At 35.4% G+C, this 23290-nt stretch overlaps 4 protein-coding genes across 5 annotated transcripts; 1 reads left to right on the forward strand and 3 right to left on the reverse strand.

The window, feature by feature from the left end:
* The first annotated feature begins 157 nt into the window (after positions 1 to 157).
* LOC147287069 (putative disease resistance protein RGA4) lies at positions 158 to 4968 on the forward strand. The gene is made up of 3 exons (XM_086241331.1): positions 158 to 2515; positions 2676 to 3891; positions 4379 to 4968. The coding sequence occupies exons 1-3, from the start codon at positions 272 to 274 to the stop codon at positions 4384 to 4386; spliced, it is 3468 nt and encodes a 1155-aa protein (XP_086097457.1). The 5' UTR covers positions 158 to 271; the 3' UTR covers positions 4387 to 4968.
* A 207-nt stretch (positions 4969 to 5175) lies between these two features.
* Positions 5176 to 8433, reverse strand: LOC147287070 (O-fucosyltransferase family protein). 2 transcript variants are annotated; one of them, XM_086241332.1, is made up of 6 exons: positions 8172 to 8433; positions 7729 to 7808; positions 7256 to 7326; positions 7071 to 7159; positions 6549 to 6770; positions 5176 to 6017 (listed from the first exon to the last, which is right to left on the reverse strand). In XM_086241332.1, exons 1-6 carry the CDS (start codon positions 8297 to 8299, stop codon positions 5285 to 5287), a joined length of 1323 nt encoding a protein of 440 aa, XP_086097458.1. In that variant the 5' UTR covers positions 8300 to 8433; the 3' UTR covers positions 5176 to 5284. The 2 variants fall into 2 exon arrangements, with proteins under 2 accessions (XP_086097458.1, XP_086097459.1); XM_086241333.1 differs by lacking the exon at positions 8172 to 8433 and having other exon boundaries at positions 7256 to 7360.
* A 1204-nt stretch (positions 8434 to 9637) lies between these two features.
* LOC147287071 (Pentatricopeptide repeat (PPR) superfamily protein) lies at positions 9638 to 11497 on the reverse strand. Its single transcript, XM_086242219.1, has one exon. It carries the CDS (start codon positions 11472 to 11474, stop codon positions 9894 to 9896), a length of 1581 nt encoding a protein of 526 aa, XP_086098345.1. The 5' UTR covers positions 11475 to 11497; the 3' UTR covers positions 9638 to 9893.
* A 466-nt stretch (positions 11498 to 11963) lies between these two features.
* Positions 11964 to 14777, reverse strand: LOC147287072 (uncharacterized protein At2g34160-like). Its single transcript, XM_086240049.1, has 5 exons — positions 14561 to 14777; positions 14213 to 14261; positions 13245 to 13307; positions 13096 to 13160; positions 11964 to 12298 (listed from the first exon to the last, which is right to left on the reverse strand). Exons 1-5 carry the CDS (start codon positions 14681 to 14683, stop codon positions 12203 to 12205), a joined length of 396 nt encoding a protein of 131 aa, XP_086096175.1. The 5' UTR covers positions 14684 to 14777; the 3' UTR covers positions 11964 to 12202.
* Positions 14778 to 23290: the final 8513 nt, after the last annotated feature.

Below are 23290 nucleotides of genomic sequence, written 5' to 3' on the forward strand. Positions count from 1 at the left end.
AAATAATGAAAGCTCTATATATATAAATATACTGGTGTGTAACTTAACATGACATTTATCATATTTTTTTTCCACTACGCAATGTGATTTTATTATTAAAGAACTATTTTTGCAAAAAGTCAAGTACTTAGTTTGGCCATTTAGAGTTTATCATACGTCTATTTACTAGATTGGTGTTTACTTTCTTTCAATCTTCTTCATCTCTTCTCAAACAAAAAACAGTCTTCTTCCTCGGTGTGTTGGATTTTCTACTTTGGAAGACAATCGCAGCATGGCTGAAATTGTTATGACCCTTGCACGTCCTGTTGTTCGGCTTGCGCTGGAAAAATTGATTTCTTTTACCACCGCGGAGTTTCTTGCATTTCGAAATTTCAAGAAGGACATAGATACGCTGAAAAACTCTTTACAAGAAATTCAACATCTGCTTACAGATTTTGAAAACAAACAACTGATATCTGCTGATCGACACCACATGAAGGGTTGGTCTGAAAGGCTCCAAGCAGCAGCTCACGATGCAGACGATTTGATCTCCATTTGGTCAACAGAATATCATCTCTGGGACATGAAAAGCAAGGTACATAGACTTCATCTTCCATTTAGTGCTTCAAAGTCTATCTTCAAGCATGGCCAATCGCGCAAGTTAAGAGAAATTGTAGCCGAACTAAATAAACTTTTAGAAGAAGGAAATCGCCATGGAGAACGCTATAGAAACATCACTGGCAATTCGATGCATGGGACTGAAATTCCTAATTCACAGGGACCTACCTCCCTCCCAGATTCACACGATTCATTTTTCGGTAGGGATGAAGTTAAAGAGAAGATAATACAAGAGCTAATATCAGATGAAGAAGCCAGTGATGGGGAAAACGTTTCTTTCATTCCTATTTTAGGGATGGGAGGAGTGGGCAAAACAACTCTTGCTCAACGTGTATTTAGAGATGACAGGGTTAAAGGTTGTTTCAAAAACAAAATTTGGATTTGTGTGACAAATTTTGACGTCCCCAAGATTTTGAAAGAATTGCTGGTGGCTCTAACTCGTCAAAATATTGACCTTCTCTCTAATGACCTACTAGAAACTCGTGTTCTTGAGGAGGTGAGTAAAAATCGAAATTTATTTGTTCTAGACGATTTATGGAATGACAATTATCCAAAATGGGAAGAACTAGCAAAAGTCTTAAGTCGAGGGGCCAGGGGAAGTAGGGTTCTGGTGACTAGTCGGGTCGATCAAGTTTCAAAAACGATTGGTGCAAAATCCTCCCATCCTTTGCAGGGCTTGGAAGATGATGCATTATGGTCATTGTTAAAAGCAGTTGCATTTGTTAACGCGGCTAGTGTACCAAACAATTTACAAGAACTTGGAAAAGAAATTGTGAAAAAGTGCATAGGGTTACCTTTGGCAGCAAAACAAATGGGAGGTGTATTACGTGGGAATACTGATGCAAATGAATGGAGGAAGATCGCCACAAGTGAAATATGGGAAGTAAAAGACGATGGAGTGTTGCCTGCTCTGCGATTGAGTTACAATCAACTGTCTTCACATCTCAAGCAATGCTTTGCATACTGTTCCCTGTTTCCAAAAGGTTATGTATATGATGTGAATGAATCGGTCAAATTGTGGATGGCAGAAGCATTTATTCAACCTAAAAACAGACAGAGGACTGAAGAAACAGGGAGTGGATACTTCAAGGAGTTGTCGGACAGGTTCTTCTTTGAATCCTCAAGCGAAGACGACAAGACAAAGTATCTGATGCATGATCTTATCCATGACTTGGCACAATCAATTTCCCATCCCTTTTATTGCCAAGTGAAAGATACTGATCCACCAGGACAACCACGAAGGTTTGATGGAAAACCTCGTCATGTATCATTGCTTTCGAAAGAAGTTGAGCAGCCTACGTTAGAGATAATCAGCGAATTGAAGGGGCTGCGCACACTTCTATTTCCAGTTCAACACTTGAGAGCCTTTGGAAAAGCACAGAATAAAATATTCGAATCACTTGAGTATATGCGCGTGCTAGACATGAGTTCAAGCACACTTCAGATACTGCCAGACTCAATTGAAAAATTGAAGCTTTTGCACTACCTTGATTTATCAAAAACTGAAATCAAAAGGCTTCCTGACTCAATGTGCAACCTCTACAATTTGCAGACGCTGAAACTTTTGGGCTGCCCTTGGCTTTTCAGTTTGCCCGCGAATCTGAGTAATCTTGTCAACTTGAGACATCTGGAGCTAGATGACATGTTCTGGTACAAGGTCTCGACATTTCCACGAAGCATCGGGAGTCTAACCGGTCTGCACAACTTGCACAAATTTGAGGTTGGCTGCACTACTGGGTACAAACTTGAAGAATTGCAGAACATGGCGTACCTTACAAGAACACTCCACATCTCAAAGCTGGAAAATGCAGTGGATGCAGGGAAGGCTAACTTGAAAGCAAAGGACATGATTCATAAAGTGGTGTATGAATGGAGCAATGGAGATCTTAATTTGCAAAATGAAGCCACTGGAAAGCAGGTGCTGTTATACCTCCTTATGTTTAGCTTTGACTGATTGCAATTAGCTTATAGTTAGCTTGTAATTACATGTGATTCTCTTACAATTAGGCTGTAATTGATTCTTGTAAATGTTATGTATACCTCTGAGGCTCTGAATGAGATGAATAAAATCATTTCAGGTTCTTGAAGACCTGCAACCTCAACCAAAAGTCAAAGAGCTCCAAATCTGTGGCTACAGGGGCAATGAATTTCCAATTTGGATGCAAGGCGGACGGCTCCAGAATCTGGTTAGTATTTATTTGAATCGTTGCACAAGATCCAGAATCCTCTCTCTTGGCAAGCTACCCAACCTGAGAGAATGCCGTCTCAAAAATATGCAAGCGTTGGAGGAATGGCAGGAAGAGGAGTACCTATTCCTCATCAGACTAGAGATAAGTGGCTGCCCGAAGCTGACAAAATTGCCCTGGTTCTTTCCCACCCTACGTTCTCTGAAGATCAAAAGGTGTGCATCATTGGATACAATTCCATCTGGCCCAGTGATGTTTGTAACACTCATTGAAAATCCTGTACTGAAGCACTGGACTGGAGGACAATTAGAAATAGAAATAGATTCCGATGACGGCAGACAGAAAGCTAAAGTTCCATGGACTTGGGAAATGCTGGAAATGAAAATTACCAAGTGCCCTGAGCTGCATGCGTTGCCAACATACCTCTCTCCACAGAAATTGGAAATAAGTGAATGCAGGTCATTGAGCGCCCTCCCAGACGAACGTCACGCAAGAAGGCTTCATCTTTTAGTATTGGATGCATGTCATGATAAAACATTAGTGGCTAGCATACCCAGTACCAGCAGTTTAACTTTCTTGGTGATTTCAAATATCTCAAAGCTCATATGTCTTCCAAAATGGCCCAGTCTCCCCAGCCTCTCCTCACTGCATATCCGTGGCTGCGAAAATCTCAAGTATCTATCCAACCAAGAAGACAAGTTCCAAGGCTTCACCTCTCTGAAAGTACTCTCCATCAAGGACTGTCCTAAGCTTGTGACACTGCCACTTGAAGGACTCCCAACCTCTCTTGAATATTTGAGTATTGTCTCATGCCCAAGGCTTTGGTCATATGGCCCCCCTGACGTACTCAAGAAACTCACCTCCCTCAATGATCTTTACATTGAAGATTGCCCTAAACTCCAGTCCTTGCCAGAGGATGGACTGTCAACCTCCCTCCACCATCTGTCTATCCAACAGTGTCCCTCACTGATAGAACGATGTGGAAAGGAAGACGGTGATTTACCGAAGATCAGAGACATCCCTGATCTGGAAATTGAGACACCATCTACTGGAACTCCAGCCTCATCATCTTCAACATCTTGGTACCGTCTTCCTAGGAGCCGCAGAGGTATGTGTATCTAAATTTAATTTATTTTCTTCTACTCAGTGGTTAATTAATATGATTTACTTGGTACAAAGCCTATGGAAGAAAACCATGCAAGTTAACGTGCTTGGATATAAAATTCAGGCCCAATTCGCTAATATTTCAACCTTTTGCTTATTCAACATCACAAAAAGAATACAAAGACTTCTAAACATCAGACTATATTGGTTAACAACATCATTTCCTTCGGTATACAGAACTTTAGAATTTTGGATCTTTTTAAGATGCTGAGTGTGATCAGTACATCATTTTCTGTGTCTAAATTTGCAGGACATAATTCAAAAGGAAATATGGTTTTGAAATGATGCCAAGCTTATGGCTTATCAGCACTTCGCTTGAGATGGCTTTAATGCTTAAATATTAAGAAAGTAAAATTGATCTGCATCTCAAGTAATAATGTAATATCACTTTCAGCTATAAGTTTGTTAAATGCTATATAATGGCTTTGCAGGAAAGTGAAGCTGGATGGAAAGCCTTGAGACAATGTTTTTATATGTAATCATGCATGATGCTGAAAGAGGATACCTATTGAAGGGGGAGACAGATTGGAATGCCTTGCATTCTAACCTAAAATAAAAACCCTCTTTTCTATTTTCTATTTTTTGCCTTTTGATTTCCCTGATGATTGATTTACCCTGTTCCACAGGGTAGCATGCTTATTGTTTTTTCTCTTTAATGTAAAATAATAAGCAGCCTTTCGACATCCTTGTTGGAAGGGGGTGATGTATCTTGTTCGACAGGGTGGTAATTTTTTTTTCTCTTTAATGTGTAATAATAAGCAACCTTCCTACATCCATGTTGGAAGGGGGTGATGTATCTTGTTCGACAGGGTGGTAATTTTTTTTTTTCTCTTTTTTTTGGCCATGGAGGTAATTTTTTTTTTCTCTTTAATATGTAATAATAAGCAACCTTCCTACATCCATGTTGGAAGGGGGTGATGTATCTTTGTTTGACAGGGTGGTAAATTTTTTTCTCTTTAATGTGTAATAATAAGCAACCTTCCTACATCCATGTTAAAGGGGGATTGCCTGAATTTCAATCTTCTGACTGAACAAGAGTAATTGATTTGAACTCATTTACACAACCAAATGACTGCAAAACAGAATGCTTTCAGTTCCATATGATTTCAAGACCCCCATTTGCCAACTTGGACAGATGGATGGGAAAAGAAGGTACAAACTATAAAGTCAGCACAAGCATATAAGAACTCACTAACAGATGAAACGAAATTCTTAGGTAGTAAAGACAGCCATAAGAAGAGTTCTAGGATATTACATTAGTAATAGCACTAACACAAAAAGAATTCAAGAAAAGCACATACAGCAGCAAGGACAGAAGATCAAATTGGCATCTGAAATTACAATTTGAACTCACAAAAGCAATCAGGCAAAGCAGATCCTCTGCCCATGACAAAATCACCTCTATGGGCCTTCCATAGAGCTTGCATCAATTCCTTCCCTCTCAAACCCTGAGAAGTGAATTCTGCAAAAGCTCTTCTGCTTAAGAAAAGAGTCTTGTACAAGCCATTAAAAGCTCGCATTGCTGCAACCATCTTATCCATATTTCCAAAATATGTTGCTACATATGAATCACTGTTAATAGACACGTAATAATCCAATGCAGCTTTTGTGTTCCCATGCATGCTTTTGAAATCCTCACCACTTAGAAGGCTAGACTTGGTAACTACCTTGGTGTAAATAGATGTTAATCCTTCAATTTCCATCAGACCATCCCCAGCTGCCAGATAAATGTTTGTGTTCGTTGGGATGGAAAGCACTTGAAGTATGAAGGCCGTCTCATTAGGCGTAAGAGGACATTTCCCTCGTTTCCTCCAAATGTTTGCAAGCTCTCCAGTCCATGGTTTTCTATCTCCCCGTGCTGCATCAATGGCTTCAATGGAGGAAGGAGAAAGGTATGGGTATTCGCATTGACTGTAAGCTACCATATCAGGCTCAAAACGGAGGTGAAGTGAGAGAAAAGGTTTAGGTATGGCTTCAAGAAGCTCAGAGGCTTTCTTCTCCAAGGTTTTAGTGAGGCGTAATGCACTGTAACAAGCTTGACAAAGGGCAGCTTTTGCATACTGAGGATACCTACATAGTGCAGAAAACAGAAGACTATTGTTGAACTTAAAAGATTAGAAATTGTAAGATCAGAACACTAAGTATGTTCTTTTCAGTCACCAAACTTCAAAGGCTTGTTTATGCAGCTGTACCCAAAATTGGTGACCTTGGACTCTAGAGATCCAAGCCCCGAATGCTCGGGACTCTGAAGTTCCGAGCCCCACATCCTTGGTATCTAACCCGGACCTCGAGTCTGAGACTCTGAGTCCAGGCTGAACCAAACAGACTCTAAAAAACTCATAATGTAACAAATTGCAATTCTAATCTCAGAACCACAAAGCATCCTACATATTCAACAAGAAAACCTAACTTTCTGATAAGCTAAAAGTCGGTATGATAACAAACTAACCTACATTTTTGTATTTGACTTTTAAACCTTAATGAAAAATTTATGCCACAGTTATTGACCTTCACCCAAAAGGAGGTACGTATTCATAGTGACAAGTATTCCTATGTCATCGCAAAACACCCAAAAAGAAGGAAAAAATGGTAGTGAAATACCTATCCCTTCTTTGGCTCATTGCTGGCGTGATTGAAATATAATGATGTTCTAATAGGGCAGGAAGAACACTTTCAATGTAATCAAATTGGCCTTTGCGTTTGCTACAATCTACATGGAAGGGTTCTTTCGTTGCAATCTCGGACGGAAACTCTTTAACAACTTTAATAAAGCCATTCATTCGTTGAATGAAGTAGTCGACATCAAAGACATCTGCAAAACCACTGAGGTGACACCATAGAGTTACAAGAGGATATTGCTAGCAAAATAAACAAATAAAAAAATGTTATTAACCTAAATGAGTGGAGTAGCCATTTAGTCTCCATATGAGGTCATATAAACCAGAATCGTCAAAATAATTTAGGTACAGCAAGAGGCATTCTATTCGATTCCATAGGTAAAGTAGTAAATTGTCTCTGCCTTGAAACATTAAAGGAGTCCCCACAGTTAATCAAAATTTTGAAAATCACAAGAGGTGGTATTTCAGAAATCCCATGGTAAATGATATATAAACCAGCAATTACCTTGATTCATTCCAATAAGCAGCCACCTCAAACTTTGGCAAAACCAGGGTTGCATTTAAAAGACGGGCAATACCAACACCATCACACAACTGCACTCCACATAAATAATTTCCCATGCTTAGCAAAGTGGCAACTCAAAATCGAGCAGTTTTACAAACAATTACAAAGATGCTTCAATCACTCACATCTCTTCTCATCTGATTAAGGCCACCATAGCAATCCACTCGAATGAATCCATTACTCTTTGATGGCAGAGCTGCAGCATTTCAACAAAAAACCAATGCAATTGTCTGCAATGATAGTCAATTAAGATTGACTCAGAATATCAAAAAATTATTCAGCAACCTCACCTCATTCCTAATTCTATTCCCATCACAAACAAATACCAATTTTTTTTTTTAAATCCTGCTTTGTGTCCACATTTTCACATAACAAACAAAACCCAAATGCATTCTTCAAAATGAAACAGTTCCAAATACCCCAAATCGTTCTGGGGTAACATTCAAATATTAGAATTTCATCATGCAAATATTACTATGATTACTCTAGTCTCTCACTGTTAATTTAACGAAATTATTCTCCACACTCCACAGTTTGCCAAGTTATCCAATATTTGCTAAAGAAGACAGGCAAGGAAACACAATAAGTTGGAAATTACCTGTGAGATTCCCTTGTAGCCACCACTTGCAAGGTCTCCACTCTACCATCCTCCCAACACTCCATATATCCAATTTTTTTCTGCATCCGCAATGTCAATCAAAAAAATCATATTTTAGGCTGTTTCGGTTCCCAAATAATGGCAAAGCCACTTCAAACTTGGCCCAGATTCCATTCTAATATTAACAGCAACCAAACATGGACAAAACAAAGCGAAAAAGGAAAAAACACATCTTTATTAAAGAAAATGGAAGACTTTGGAATCCAATTGGTGCCCATGTCTAATGAAGTGTACATATATATACACATACAATAAAACTTTTCAAGATCTAAGATTTCCTCCTATTTCTTTACCAAAAAACAACTATTAGAAAAATTAAAAAAAACTAAACTAAAAAAGAATAGCAACAATGAGAAGCAGAGTAAGAGCTTATGAGAACATACATGGGCGAAGTGCGAGAGAGTGGGGATTGGTAGAAAGGCGAAGTAGGCGAGAAGAGAAGCACGGCGAGGATGAGGGAGAGAGTGACAACCACTATGCTGAACAGGGGCTTCACTGAAATCGCCACCATTTCATTTCTTAGTTGCCCAATTTGATCTGAATCTTTGTTTGATTGATGGACCTCACAAGTATCAGCAGAGAAGAAGAAGCTGACTGTGGATTGTTCTGTTGCTATAAGATCGAGAAATTATGAGAGAAACGGTGGTTTGGAGGGTAGATGAATGGAACGTGGACCGGACCGGATTGGACACCGGTTTTTCAATGGATAAGTCCGGGTTTTTTTTGGGTTTTGGAATTTTCATTTGGAGAAAATATTTGTATCATTTTATGAATCGGTAACAAGTTAACAATGTAATATGTGGTACATTTAGGGTGTTATAATTTGAGTGATTTTGTAACATCATAGGATATTCGATTTTATCGTCACACACAAATTTTTCATCTATTCGTCTCTCAAAATTAACTTACTTATAATTTTTTTTTCTCTTGGAATTACAATTTTATCCTTAGAGTAAACAACTTTTTTTGGCCATTAAAAGTCAATGGCCATGGTATCACCATGGTGACGCTACCATGGCCACCATTAGAGGCATCGGAAAATGGCAAGGAGTGGATGGGGAGAGCGTAGAGAACGGGTGGAGAAGATGAAAAAACTTTGTTTACTCTTTGTTCTGTCAGGGGTAAATGTGACTTTAAAATTTTACAAAAAAGAAAAGAGGTAGATTGAGCAAATTTAGGGCCGGATAGAGACATGCATGACCAGTTATTTATGTACAATGTGAATTGATTCATTCTGATTGTAATTTCACAAAGGAGTACTGGAAAACTTTTCCATCTTTCATCTCTATTTTACTTACATGGCGTTTCAACTCTAATCAGGTAGTGTTTCAAGTGGTTTTCAAGTTGAGGAGAATAAGATATATTAGCTATCTTAGCTTGGTTTTGAAGTTGATCAATGCTAGTTTTGATGTCAATTGATCCGGTAATCAAGGTAATTCGAACCAACACCAACAACACATGACACTTTTGATGCTCAGCACATCTTGTTGATTAATGGAAGCAACATATCAAACTTCCAACAGGATATTGCTTCTATGAACACATCAATTAGCAACTCACAAAAAAACTAAATAATAGGTGCAACTGTGAAAACACTTCAAAGTACAAGTTGGGAGAACAATCATATGCAGAAATTGCAATAATGAAGCAATGCATTAATCAACACTTTAAATAACAGAGAATCGGAAGTTGGAAACGTTTCTCATTTACCACATATCCAGGGTTTACCTTATAAGTCGTGACTCATGAGGGTTTTCCTCTTTACCCAGAAAAAGCATACAAGTAGTATAAATAGTAACCAGTATCAACAGAGGCATGCATACCTAGATTTCTCTTCTCCAAGTACTGTTTCACACCACCTGATTATAGATTCCAATAATATAATCCTTAATTAAGTAACAGGGGTATTTATAAATTGATCTCAACTTTTCATTGAGCATGCCTAAACATGCAAGCGTAAAATATCTACAGTTTACAATAGCCAAATAGAAATGTGGCAGGTAGAAGAAGGAGCTACACCTGACAATTCATCCACAGATCTCTCTTCAGACTCATGTAACTTCTTCATGCAGATCCCGCCAGTCCAAGATGCACACAACATTTTGTCAATCACTTTCAGTGTCAGTCACTTCACTTCTCGATTTTACAGAAGTTTTTTTACCTTTCATCAACTTTGCCAACTCTTGTATTGAGCAAGAAGTGCTTTGCTCCATCTTACTTGCAAGTATCTCAATATGATCAAGGATCCCTAAACCCAAAAGCCGGTTCCTCAACATCTGAACAGTAGTAGAGTATGGTGGTATGCCTTCATCGATCATTATCTCAAAGTATTTACAAGCCTCCTCTAGTTTACGTTTCTTCTTACACAAACCATGAACCATGACAGAATATGTTGAAACAGAGGGATAAAATCCTCTCTCCCCCATACTCTCCCAAACTTCAGTTGCCCTATCGAATCTTCCTATCCTTATCAGCAACTTGAGCACCATATTATAAGTATGCCGATCCGGCATGCAGTTATCTTTTTCCATTCTAGATAACAACCTAAGAGCCATGTTAACTTCACAATGATCACAATGATAAGCTTGGATTGCATTGTAACTCCACATATCCGGTCTAACTCCCCTCTCAATCATTTCATCCAAAAGATGGTAAGCCTCTTCCACCTTTTCATTCTTACACAGTTTCTTGATGATACAATTGTAAGAATACACGTTAGGCAAAAGATTATATCTCCTCATCCTATCAAGCACCCTAAAAACCGAATGAATATCATTCGCTTCACAATATGCACGAATGAAAATCGCGTATGTACAAGCATCTGGTTCAACTCCCTTTGACCCCATCTCCCGAAATATCTTATACGCTTCATCCACATTCCCACCTTTGCACAAAGCCTCCAAATAACTATTATATGCAGGCACATCCATCAAACATCCTTTTTCAATCATTTCATCGAACAACTTACGTGCCTCATCCGAATCGCCAATGTCGCCCCAACCCCTCATCAAAATACTATAATTCTTAGCACTCAACTCAAACCCAATCTTAACTTTATCAAAAAATTCATGGGCATGCTTGACATGCTTTCTTTTGCACAGTGTGTAGAGAAGCTGATCAAGATCATGAACACTGGGCTTAATCCCAAACTCAACCATTCTGTTAAAAGCTCGAATAGCATCACGAGGCAAATTAGCTCTACTGTAAACTCTAAAAACAACCCAGAAAATTTCTGGGCCAATCTCACAACACTTGGACTCTCTCACTTCTATGAGGAAGTCCCACAAAATAGCATATTGCTTGCTACTTCCTAAAATATCAATCAAAATGTGGTAGCTTTCAACACTGTGTTGAAAACCCGGAATCGTTTTAGCCCAAAGAAAAAACCTGTGGGCAGAAAACCCAAGATTTTTGCACCGTTTGAGAACCTGTTCGACCAAGTTTGTGGATATTTGGGTAGACAAAGCGTTCAGGGAAGGCTCCAAGTCGTGGTGGGGGTCTCTGTGGTCGCTGAGAATGCGTGAGATCTCGTTGACTAGGTGTGGTGATGGTGGAGGTGGTGAGTTTTGGTGGGTGAGAGAAGAGAAGAGGTGGTAGTGAGGGTAGCGGGACTTGGAGTGTGAGAGAAGAGAGTGGAAGATAGAGTGGAGGGTTTTGGGTTTAGAGGTGAGAGACCAAAGGGACATTTTGGAGAGTTGGCAAGTGTGGCTTCTGGTTTCAGAAACAATATTTCACTTGGGCTCTTAAACTCAAACATCACTTGGCACACTTCAATATATGCTAGCATCGAACTGTTCAGAAAGAAAGCTTATACCATCAGAGATGTGTCAAGAACTCAAAAAGATTTGTTTTGAGAATCAAAGGGGGGTGTAATTGTAAATGCTTGGTCCCTTCAATTTTAGCACAGCTAGGAGCACAATTCACTCAATCTCAATTTAAAATGAACCATATTAATGTTTATGCATGCAAGATATTTAATATTACGAGACGTAAAATATTTTCAAGTTTTTATTTTTCTCCTCTAAGTACTTATAGTGTGAATTCCACCTTTGTTTTGAAAATAACAGGGAAAAAACTTTATATGGTTCTCGGATCATATAGTTGAATATTCCAACGTAGTATGAGTAAGTGAAATCCTTAACATGGTGTCCCCACCCACCCCCAACACAAATACAGAAGAGAAAAAAGTTATATTTATTTTGTGGTCTAAATAGATTCATGAAGCCCAAAGGCAAAAAGAACACCAGCACAACAACAAATAGAATTTATAAGCATACAACAAATGCCTTTTCCATAACATATTCCATACTTCAATAATATATTTTGGCAAAATTTATTTCCATAACAAATTTTAGAGTGCATAATTCAAGCCAAACACAGTAAAAGCCTAAAAGGAGTTTCAAAACAAAGAACTTCAGCTTTGCTCCTCAGCACCTACAAGTTCCCTCTCCTCAGCTGCAGCGGCCATCAAATCATCAAAGTTTTCTGTCTTCCCAAGTAATATCTCAATCTGCAACCCAAGAATAATAATAAATGAATCAATAAAAATAAAAAAGGAATACTCCTATTGAGAAGTCAGAGAACAACCTTATACCCTAAAAGTTATATGCTAAATAAATTTGAGAATAACCCCAGGTTTTTCACTACCGGGTCCAAGAAAATAACTATAAATGCAAATAAACATAGCTTAAATCAGCAATTAATCTTTATATTAAATGCAAATAAACATAGAGCTCATACGAAATGCTAATGATTATTAGTACACTGAAACTCAAAATACATTTAGGATCAATTTCTGTGGAGCAACCATGAAATGCAATTTGTTCCTTTAAATCTCATTTAATGGCACACTGCCACCATAGAAACACTACAGATAAGATCAATAACATAAGTAGCATTTCTTTTCAAATCAGCTATCTCCAATAAAAAAAACAAGGCATCAATTTGTAAGGAGCATAATTTCACAATTCATACCACATATCTGTTTTCTAAGAACAAATGCAGTCTGGCTTGAACAAACATTTTAGCTTCATGTTGGAACCCTTACCAGAACAGATAGTCCAATATAAGAATACACACTTATGTTAATAAATCGGACCAATCTACAAGGGCATCAATAATTGCAAAGGAAAAATCAAGAATAAATGGGATCTCTCACTCAAAACTCCATTGTTTCACCAGAATAAACATTCACCTTATTTTTAACTAACACCTAAACTGGGCATATTTCAGGATGAGATAAACACGTTCTAGATATCTAACAAGCATGCCTAACAATTTTCCAAATAGGATATCATATTCACATACCTTGGCTTTTTGGACAGGTCTCCCTCTTGAATCATCCTTTATGTCAACAGTTGACGTCATGATTTCTGCATTGATATTCGAGAATGAATAAAATTAAAAATTAGATAATTGCTTTGCAGAAAGACAGAAAAGAAAAATATAAGCCTTACTTTTCTCAACAGCCAGCCCATTGTTTTTCAGAATTTCGGCAATTGTGACAACTGTGGCAATAGCTGCAGAAGTACAATGAGTAATTAATCTGTGCATATGGCATTAATACTTAAAGGAATCAAACCTATAGTCAAGAACTACAATACTCAGTGCAATTTTTCTCCCTCAAATTATGGAATTGCCTTAATTCCAATAATCTTAGAGGAACCCTTCTAGTTTATCTTACCTTATTTTACTTCACATACTTGTTCACTGAAAAACACTTGTCCATCTGTCCCTTCCAACTACCAATTCACTATATTATACTAAAATCCTTGTCTAGTATTGCAATTGAAAATTAGTTCTCTTTCTACAAGGAGTAATATATTGGGATGGTAAGGAGTTATTTCCTTGATAGTCTTAACAATCATAATGTTAAATTGGAGAAAGGAAACCTAAGCAATCACCAAACTGGAAGGTCCAACAAAAGGCTTCTTTTCCAGATAAAGACCTGCTAAGGAAGGATTAAGCTCCCTCTCCAAGAAGAGAATTCTAGATTCGAGTGCATTGGAACATCTATAGTCTGCAGAGACTACAATTTAAGGACTGTGAAACACACCAACATTTTATCCAATTTCTCACTACTAGAAAGAAGGTTATTATGACACAATGGCTCAATAAATTATAAATTTTTCTCTTTACAAGGCTGCTAAGTGCAATATCCACAATTATAAAGCTCACTTTGTTAAACAGTGTACAATGAAGCCAATCGACACCTATACAAATGACCTACTTTTAAGTTTCACAAATTTTTCAGAACTTAGTCAAGCATGTCAGCATTTCCGTGATTCTAGCATAATGTATAACCATATCCATTAATACAGCACGCACTTGCACACACACACACACACACACACACACACACACACACACAGAGTCATTAGTTGCAGAGCTTAGTATGAGATAAAACAGCTGAATGATGTAATACCCATTCCCAAAGCAGAGAGCTCGACCTCATTGTACTGTTGCATATACCTCTGAAAAACAATCAAATGCCAGAAACATGATTAATAAAAATACAAAATTTGAAACAACGAACTATTATTCGAAACCATTAAAGAAAGGAAAATACTGCTTCATTTATTTCAACCAAATTCATTTTATTTCCAGGCAAAGCCTAATTTTATACCAAATTAACCAACCAACTCAAACTTTAACAGAAACAAAGCATTATAAAAAGAAACAAAAGAAAACCAATTTAGAACTACAAGCAAATATACATATGTATACGTCCGTAAATGTCGTATATATGAAGAGAATGAAGAACAGGGTTTACCTTGGCGAGATTAACATAGAAAAAGAGGGGCTTTTTGGTATTGGAGACCTGAATTCGGTTCTTCTTGGGTACATCTGCGTTGTTGATGGTGATATTGTTCACACCCTCGGTAATCTCCTCCATTGCAGTGAACCAATTAAGTGAGATAGTGAATACCTTCCAAAAACCCTAACCCTAAATCCCCTTTTTATTGCTCTCTCTCTCTCTTTCTTTTATCTTCTCTCTCTGTAAAATTGATTTCTCGAATTTATGGGCCTATAGGCTAAAGTACCAAAAAGTCCTCCAGTCCCAAAATAATACAGTTGTGTTTCGACCAAAGAATTAAATTTCAAATTTCGATGAAATTTAAAAAATTCAAAAATATGAAAAATTTTAAAAGAATTTTAATTTCGTTGAAAATTTAAAATGAAACAACGACAATTTTGATTTGAAAATATTTCAAAACCTCAAAAAAAACAAAATTCGAGAAATTTTTTGAAATTTGATTCTATAATTTGGACAAAAAACTTTGAAATTCTAAAGAATTTTAAAGTTATGAGATTTGCAAAATAACTTGTTTGGTTAAGTTAATTTTGAAATTTGAAAATGACGGCATTTGAGATCAAGTATAGGTTCGAGTCTTGAGTCTTGGATCTTGGGTGCCAAGTGTCGGGGGGTCTTGAGTGATGGTCCGAGTCCTAGGTCTAGGTTTGAAGTGTAGGGTCTAGGTCCCAACACCCAAGTCTCAAGAGCCGAATTTGAGTCCTGGGTCCCGAGTCTTAAGTGTCAAATCTAGGTCTTGAGCCTTGGTGCAGAGTCCCTGTTTTGGGTCTCGAGTCTCATGTAATTTTGTTTAAGTTTTGATAGAATTACAATAGAAGGCAACTTGAAATGACTCTTATTTATGTGAAACTTTGAGATGAGATCTTGGACTCTCAAATCTCATCTTTAAATTCCACTAGAATTTGACAAATCTCATCATTTAGTTTTGAAACAATGTACTTTAGCAAAAGGGATTTGTAAATCTCAAGTTGACCACAAATTCTATCTTCAAATTTCACATCTAACACACCCTAAAATCTAAATATACAAGCGTTATATAAGTATAATATCTTAAAGCATACGTGAACCGAATGAGTTATTTATTATTATTTTGTATTTAAAATAACATTTTTCTGAACAGTGTAAATTTCAATCTCAATTCTCAATTTCTCACCAAACTCGTTTGTTTTAATATTTGAAATTCATCTTTTGTTTTCTTTTTTTGGGCAAGGATACTACACTACACTACACCTCTCAGACTGCCAACCCTATAACATCTTTTGTTTTTTAATATCTGACAAATGGAGGATTTAAATTTGAAAATTTTCCAACATTATGTAAAAAAATATCATGAAATTAATAGTTGGTCATTTCAACTAAAATGATATCACACGGCAATGGAACCGAAATTCGTGCCTTCAATTATTTTTGCTCAAGTTTTGTTTCCAATTATGTAATTGATAAAAGAGCAATATACCACTGTTGGGTCATCAAACATTAATTATCACTAAGTTTGTATTTAACCACGTCACTGAGCATTGGTGTACATTAGTAGTGCATTTCTACAACTTTTCTTTCTACAGTTGAATAAAAATTCAAAAAATAATAACGAATGAGCTCCCTTTTACAAATATGGGTAAATTGTACAATTAATTATAGAGTGGTTATATTTCCACCCCTTGTCTTATTTTCTTACCCACCTTATTTTTACACCTATCATTAAATTTACAAAAAATATAAAAACATTCTTTACACCCCTCATTATTCTTATAATACCCTTTGATATACCAACTCAAACACTCACTTACTAAACACTCTTCTCACTCATCCATCTTTTTCCATAAATCTTAATTCTACTATGTCACCAAAACTTAAAATCTCATATACCTATTAAAAGGTATGATTATTCTGTACTCTAAATCATTTTTATTTATTTATAGTTTTAGATCAAGAATTTATTCTATTTTATTAATGTTTTTTGTGATTTAGAAATTGAATATTAATTTTGAGGATTTAATTTGAAGTTTAGGGATGAAGGATGCCTAAGCTTCCATTGTAGCTAGGAGTCAAACCATCGTTTTATGGTATGCTTGTAATTAAGACCGAATAGCATATATATATATATATATAAGTTTTCATTCACTGCTGCAAATTATTTATTTGCGTGAAGCTAAGGCAAGATTTCCTTGAGAACATCAATAATATTGCAGCTATATTAATATAGTTGCAGCTATCTTCATCAGTTTTGAGGTGTATATACAAGGCATGATTGTGAATTTTGAAGAAAATTTGAATGCCCAAAACAACAACACTAGTTTATTTATAGTTGTTTTCTTCATTCATTGAAATAGAAGAATTGAAAATGATATTAGGGGTTTATGGAGTTTAAGTCCTAGTAGAAGGTGGGTGAGTATGGAGTTGGTGGGTAGAGTAGGATTATTATTTTTATTTATTTTAAGTCATGTCCTTAAAAGTCTTTTAACAAAATGATAAATTTGTCATTATTATTTTAATAAAAATGTGGGTGAGAAAATAAGACAGAGAATATAAGCACCTTAATTATATCTCTTATCCTTATAAATTTCTTTTACTTTGAGTCTTTTAATTTGTAAGTGGCTGATAACATTACTTAAGTTATTGCCCTAATCTTTAACATCAAGATATCACCGATACTGTTTTGCCACTCTATGTACTGATATCATGTTTTTCAGCTCCTGTACTGTTCTGTCACTCTATTTACATGACGTGACATAAGCTAAATCATTTAGTACTTTGAATCTATATAGTTATTTTAATTTTTTGTTAAGAATTTATTTATCTTATTACTATAAAAATTAGTGGATTGATGAGCCAACGCATGACCCACCAATCCAAAGGATAGCCCACCAAAGGCCCATTGGCTTATGTCCCATGGGTTGGCTTGTAAACAAGATTGTTCTTACAGTTAGGTAATGGGCTTGTCCTGACAGCATGTGGACTGGTCATGTGTTACTCCAACCCATCCAATATGCTTGCTCTGAAATCACTGAAAACTCCAATCACCAATGGTCCAATAGGTTCCACTGTTCCAGTTCTCACAAAATAGGGAGGCTCTCAATGTCTCATAGAACTTTCTTGCCATCAAGCTGCAAGGAAATGGTGTAGTTGAGTAGTTGATAAGCTAGCCAAAGAATGCATGAACTATACTTTATATTTGAGTAAAACTTTTTGTACCATATTAAATTAAATATGTACCACATTTTCCATTAATGAATGTGAGACTTATGCGAACATTATTGACCTTGACCACATTTTCAGTCAATAAAAGTAAGTTTATTTACCATTGCAAAAAATGCAATGGATAATTATATATCTCTTAAATAGAGGCTAGTAACTCATCCGCAAACATTGTTCTCTATTCTCTATTGATAGCAAATATCAATCATAAACCATATTTAGTTCTAAATTTCTAATGACATTTCCAATTTTCATATGTTTTTCTGAAAATAATATATCTTGAAAGCTACACATTGACAAAGGATAAGACTTGGTAACTACACCAGCCAATTCTTTTAATCTCTTCACTTTCTTATTATGTTAGCTCAAATGAAGTCTTTAATGCAGTATACGCCTTTCATTTACAGTAAGTTGTGAGCAACCGAGTGGAGTTTATATAAAGCTTAATGACAGATCCACTAAGGAGCAAAGGGGGTCAATTGACACCAAGAAATCAATTTTCTTCCTTTAACCTTAGGGGTCTAATGGGGTCAATTAAACCTAACATTTTTTCTTCCATTAGTTTTAGGTGAATATGCAGTTTCACCCCAATGAAGTCTGAGGAAATGCCTCAGAGATATTTGATAAGCTAGCTAGGGAAGGTTGAAGCACACGTACATGTTGTTCAGGTTTAATTTCATAATTTTCTTTTATCGCATCCTTATAGTGATAAATTTCTGAATCTGCAACTCCGCATAGACTTTAAATGTTTCCCTCTTTAATTTTTAGTTTTGTTTTTGAAGTACTCAAGCAATCAATTTGATAAAATGTCTCAAAAAAGTTAATAAACTAAATTATTAAAATGCAAGCAGTAGAGCACGTAAGTGTGGATATTTGAGAGTTTTTTTTATTTTTAATCTCACTAGCTAATAATAAAAAATGACTGAATCCACCACTGCTGCCACCTCAGAACTTCTTATCGGGGACCAATCCAAGTGATCGAATTCTTAATGCGCTGAGAAAGAAAAAAAAGCACTACATGCATGCTTGTAAGACTTTCTCTGGCACATTTTTGTGCACAACACTACAAATTTTGATTATGAAACATAGCCAAGCCACTAACAAATGTACAGCGTAAGTTCATGTCCAATTAATGGACAGCTAGTAGGCCAATTAGGTTGAATTCAAGTTGCTGTCAAAGACTGAAAGGGCCTCAATCACTCTTCTTCTAATATGAAAATTTGAGGCTTTTAACACATTGCTTTCATTGGCTTGTCCATTTACAAATAGCTGACCACATTAGGCAAGTGTGATTTTTTTTGACCAAAAAAAAAAAGTGTGATTTATATGCATGCATGTCTCTTACCTTCTTATGTGTAAAGAGAGAAGTACCTTTGAGTTTGAGAGCACCACCTGATAGTGAAAATCATACTGTCAACCATATACCAAACACCTTTTTGTTTGTGATTTTTCTTTCAATCTTTCTTTATGTCTTTTTGATTTGATATATTATTTTAAGAGAACTGATCTAGCAGCTGTTTTGCACCAAAGAATTAAAGATGGCTCTTTTAAGTTTGTGCTCACGTAAGAAATTTAATTAGTTTAATAAATAAGTGAAAAATAATACATTTAAACGCTAAATTTCACTTTAATTTAAATTCTTTAAGTGATCGCACTTCTATAATTCTTTTTTATAATTGTATGCGCATGCAGTTGGTGCAATATCTTGTAGCTTGTTTGGCTGCTTATAAAATTTAGTTTGTACTTCCAATCACTTCACTTCAGTAGTACCGGTGGAGGTTGACAAGGATTGGGGGGGTTCACATCAAATTTAAAAACCAGTGCTAACCAATTTTTTTAAATTAGGGATGTTATAATTTATAAAAGTAATAAAGACAATCCAAATAGCTCAAGAAAAAAGAAATCGATTCATCATGTGTACGAACCGTGATTAATTAGATGATTTAAAAACCTTAACAAAGTCCAAGGACAGCTTGACCATGAATAATGTTGGTTGGTTTTCGACATCGCACCTGCTGCACTAGAGTATTTTGGACATGTGGCGACCTCTTGAAATTAATTTATATATATATAAATATTCTCTACAGTGACATTTGTGATAGTTTGTTTTAATACCGTGCATCAAAAAGAATTCAGGCATTTAGTATAAAATTAATTGACAATAAAATAAGTAGCCCAAGATATTAATATTGAGATCTTTCTCTTAACATCATATTATTGCTTACTTAATTTAAAATGCAGAATTGTCACTAACAAAACAAAAAATGTAGAATTGTCTATTAAAAATTAAATTAGTAACACGAAATTTCCTTAAAAATATAATATTTTTAAAATAACGAGAAAACTTTTCTCAGAGATAGACTTTAAAAAGATAGTGTTAGGACTCATTCTACTGGACCGAATCCATGTCTTCAATCACTAAAACATTATACATGTTTTTTCTTCAGTAACAATATTCATGTTAGTCACTTTCACATGTTACCTAATTAATATATTTATATTTGACCAAAAAAAAAATTAATATATTTATATTGACATGGAATTGGGTCGAACATCGTGTACGTGTAGTGGATAGGCTCAAGATACTCTATATAAGCCCACCAAAGATACATGAATCACATAAATTTCGTCGTAATGATTCAAGCCAAAGCTTTGTAGATGAAAAGTGTTGTCTTTATAATCAACTTGACCCATCCTTGGGTCCATGCCATATATTAAAAGCATTCTTCACGTTTAAAATAGATTGGTTCTCTAACTCATTATATATTCAATACATACCCTAAAAATTTAAGTTATTAAGTAAAGTGATTCAATATGTATTTATGATTTTATTAGAATTTAACATATATGCGCTGAAATCAATTTTAACATTCTTTTCAATGTGAAATCTCCTGTTTAAGTGGTTATATTATGTCATCATGCCTTATATATGTATCTTTAATTTGTGTGCCCTAGCTAGCTAGAGAAAGATTCATTAATTATGACGTAGTATATCAATACACTCTAAAATAGTAAAATCTAAATAGTTTAATTATAAGGAACCAATTTGGTTATATTTCTTGCAATTATAATTAGGTTGTGCTTGCATCCGCTAGTTTTGCTTTGAATTGTAACAATAATCTTTATTGACAGGACAAATTCCGTCTTGTTTGCAACCTCTAACTCCTCCATGATACTATGTAATAAAGGTCTATTGACTTTAGGTATCAAATTGTAATATTTTTTCATTTTAACTACAAAAACATTTATGAAATTTCACTTTAGGTACTAAATTTCAGTTTAAGTACTAACTTTAAAAAACATGGTTATATGGAGCTATGACTATCTAACAGTCATAACTTTTTTATTGATTTGTTGTTTTTTCAATATTTGCAAGGCTTAAACTTTAATGTTTAGTCTTTGGGTTATAGGACTTCATCCCTCAAACCTAAATCAAATGTATGAAACCCTTAAAAATTTTGATTTTTTTATAAATTTTAAACAATCACAACTGTGACTGTTCGACAATTACAACTGTAACTGTTCGACAGTCACAACTGTATAACAAACTGATTTGTGACCTAATCCAAAATGTCTTACTCTAAGTTAGTATCTAAACTAAAAAAAATTAGTGTCTTGCTGCTTTACTGAAAAACTATTGATATTTGGTATTTAATCCTAATTTTTTAATGTAATAATCATCCTTTTTTCTTTAAAAGAATCTTGTTTTGACGATAAAAAATAAAAAAAGGAACATCAAATTATTTTTTAAATAAAGAAATTATTTATAAAAAAAAACATCCTACTAGCTCTCATGATAAAAAAAAAATCATATTAATTTAACTAGAAACATTACAAGTGATAATTTGGAGATTTAATGGTTCAAGCAATAATAATCCACGGTGGACAGGTCATTTATACATGTATTAATAATTCATATAAACCATGAAATAAGAAATGGATAAATAGACTATTTTTTTTCTATGAGCTGATAAATAAACTTTAATCACATTTCACGAATGTTATGCAGAAAGCTTAACAAAGACAAAAATGCATTAGCGGATGCATTGTAAACTAATCTTAGCCTAGAGTTTTTTTTATTATTATTATTGTTGTTATTATTAACAATTAATATATTTAAATTCAGAATCTCTTCTTACAAAGAAAAATGTTATCAAATGGACTCTTATTTTTATCAGATAATGATTATAAAATCTGCTTTTGGACTCTTAATGATAAGCTAACACATCTACTTTATCCAAATGATAAAAAGATCCACTTAATTAGTTTTAAACCCACATTAAAAAAAAATTCTCACTCTCTCCCCTTCCCCCTGCGATCTCTCTCTCCTCTCCCTTGCGATCTCTCTCCCCTCCCCCTCATGATCTCTTTCTATGTTCTCTCTCTGCTCTCTCTCATCTCTGCGCCAATCTCTCTCTCTCTCTCTCATCTCTACTCCCATCTCTCTCTCTCTCTCTCTGTTCTTCACCATATCCCACCATCGGAGCCTTGAAAGAGGCCAGGCGACCTTCAATCAAAAAGTGTTGGGTGTGATTTGAAAGTTTTGAGTGCGATCTGGAAGTGTTGGGCGATTGTTACTGTCAAACAGTAACTATCTGTAACTATCTCAGATAGTTACTGTTGGACAATGAAAATTATTGGGGTATTGTTGCACAGTGAGAATTGCCACTGTCCTGACATGAAAACAAAAAGGTTGGGCATGCTGGGAATTGCCACTGTTAGACAATGGCAATTCTAGCTCCTGACGTGAAAAAAAAAAAAAAAGGCTGGCGGGGCTGGGCTCTGTGCCCAACACATTTTTCCAATTAATTTTCATTAAAGTAGACTGCATTGAGATTTGCATTTTAATAGTGGGCCTAAAAAAAACCTATTTTCTATAATGGACTTTAAAAAAAAAAAAAAAACCCTATTTTTATTATGTCACTGGACAAGTCCTGCAAATAATACCATTTGAGCTAAAAATGTGTATGCCTAATATTTTGTTATATAATTATAAGTTATTCTTCTTCCATTGGATATAAATAAATTAAATTGTTATGTACATTTCCATTAATTAAGTTGGCAATACGTACAATTATTTCGTGCTAGGTTGGTACCTATTATCAATCAATTTACTCATTGTGAAAGTTCTATGGTGGCATGGACCCCTCTTATTAGGAAGTTTCAGCGACATGTCCAAGATCGATCAAAATTCAACCTAAAAACATAGGTTTTTCTTTTTTGGACAAATCCTGAAAACCTAGTTATTGGTCAAATTTTTGACACTTCATTCATAGTTGTATCAAAAAGGAATGGATATACGCAATAACGCAAGTAAGAGACTGTGTTCATGATCAGGTTCTGAATCTAATTCCAGTTAACATCCAAATGAAATGAATGTGACATGTTTACAAGTTAGCAGGAGTCTTGATTAATTAGCAATAAAGTTTTTGCAGTACACCAAACATGATATTGTTGACTGTAGGTTGAATTCCTTTCATGTGCGAAAAGCTA

The sequence above is a fragment of the Dryas octopetala genome, chromosome 4 (genome assembly GCF_963921425.1).
Source record: "Dryas octopetala chromosome 4, drDryOcto1.1, whole genome shotgun sequence".
Taxonomy (NCBI): domain Eukaryota; kingdom Viridiplantae; phylum Streptophyta; class Magnoliopsida; order Rosales; family Rosaceae; genus Dryas; species Dryas octopetala.

Excerpts from the sequence above, each read along its gene's own strand:
- LOC147287071 (XM_086242219.1), bottom strand. The coding sequence starts at position 11,474 with ATGTCCCTTTGGTCTCTCACCTCTAAACCCAAAACCCTCCACTCTATC.
- LOC147287069 (XM_086241331.1), top strand. The coding sequence starts at position 272 with ATGGCTGAAATTGTTATGACCCTTGCACGTCCTGTTGTTCGGCTTGCG. Across the intron at positions 2,516-2,675 it reads ATGAAGCCACTGGAAAGCAG|GTTCTTGAAGACCTGCAACC; the intron begins GTGCTGTTATAC and ends AAATCATTTCAG.
- LOC147287070 (XM_086241332.1), bottom strand. The coding sequence starts at position 8,299 with ATGGTGGCGATTTCAGTGAAGCCCCTGTTCAGCATAGTGGTTGTCACT. Across the intron at positions 7,809-8,171 it reads CTCTCTCGCACTTCGCCCAT|AAAAAAATTGGATATATGGA; the intron begins GTATGTTCTCAT and ends TTGCGGATGCAG. Across the intron at positions 6,018-6,548 it reads ATGAGCCAAAGAAGGGATAG|GTATCCTCAGTATGCAAAAG; the intron begins GTATTTCACTAC and ends TGCACTATGTAG.
- LOC147287072 (XM_086240049.1), bottom strand. The coding sequence starts at position 14,683 with ATGGAGGAGATTACCGAGGGTGTGAACAATATCACCATCAACAACGCA. Across the intron at positions 13,161-13,244 it reads TGGGCTGGCTGTTGAGAAAA|AAATCATGACGTCAACTGTT; the intron begins GTAAGGCTTATA and ends ATATCAATGCAG. Across the intron at positions 12,299-13,095 it reads GACCTGTCCAAAAAGCCAAG|ATTGAGATATTACTTGGGAA; the intron begins GTATGTGAATAT and ends CTTGGGTTGCAG.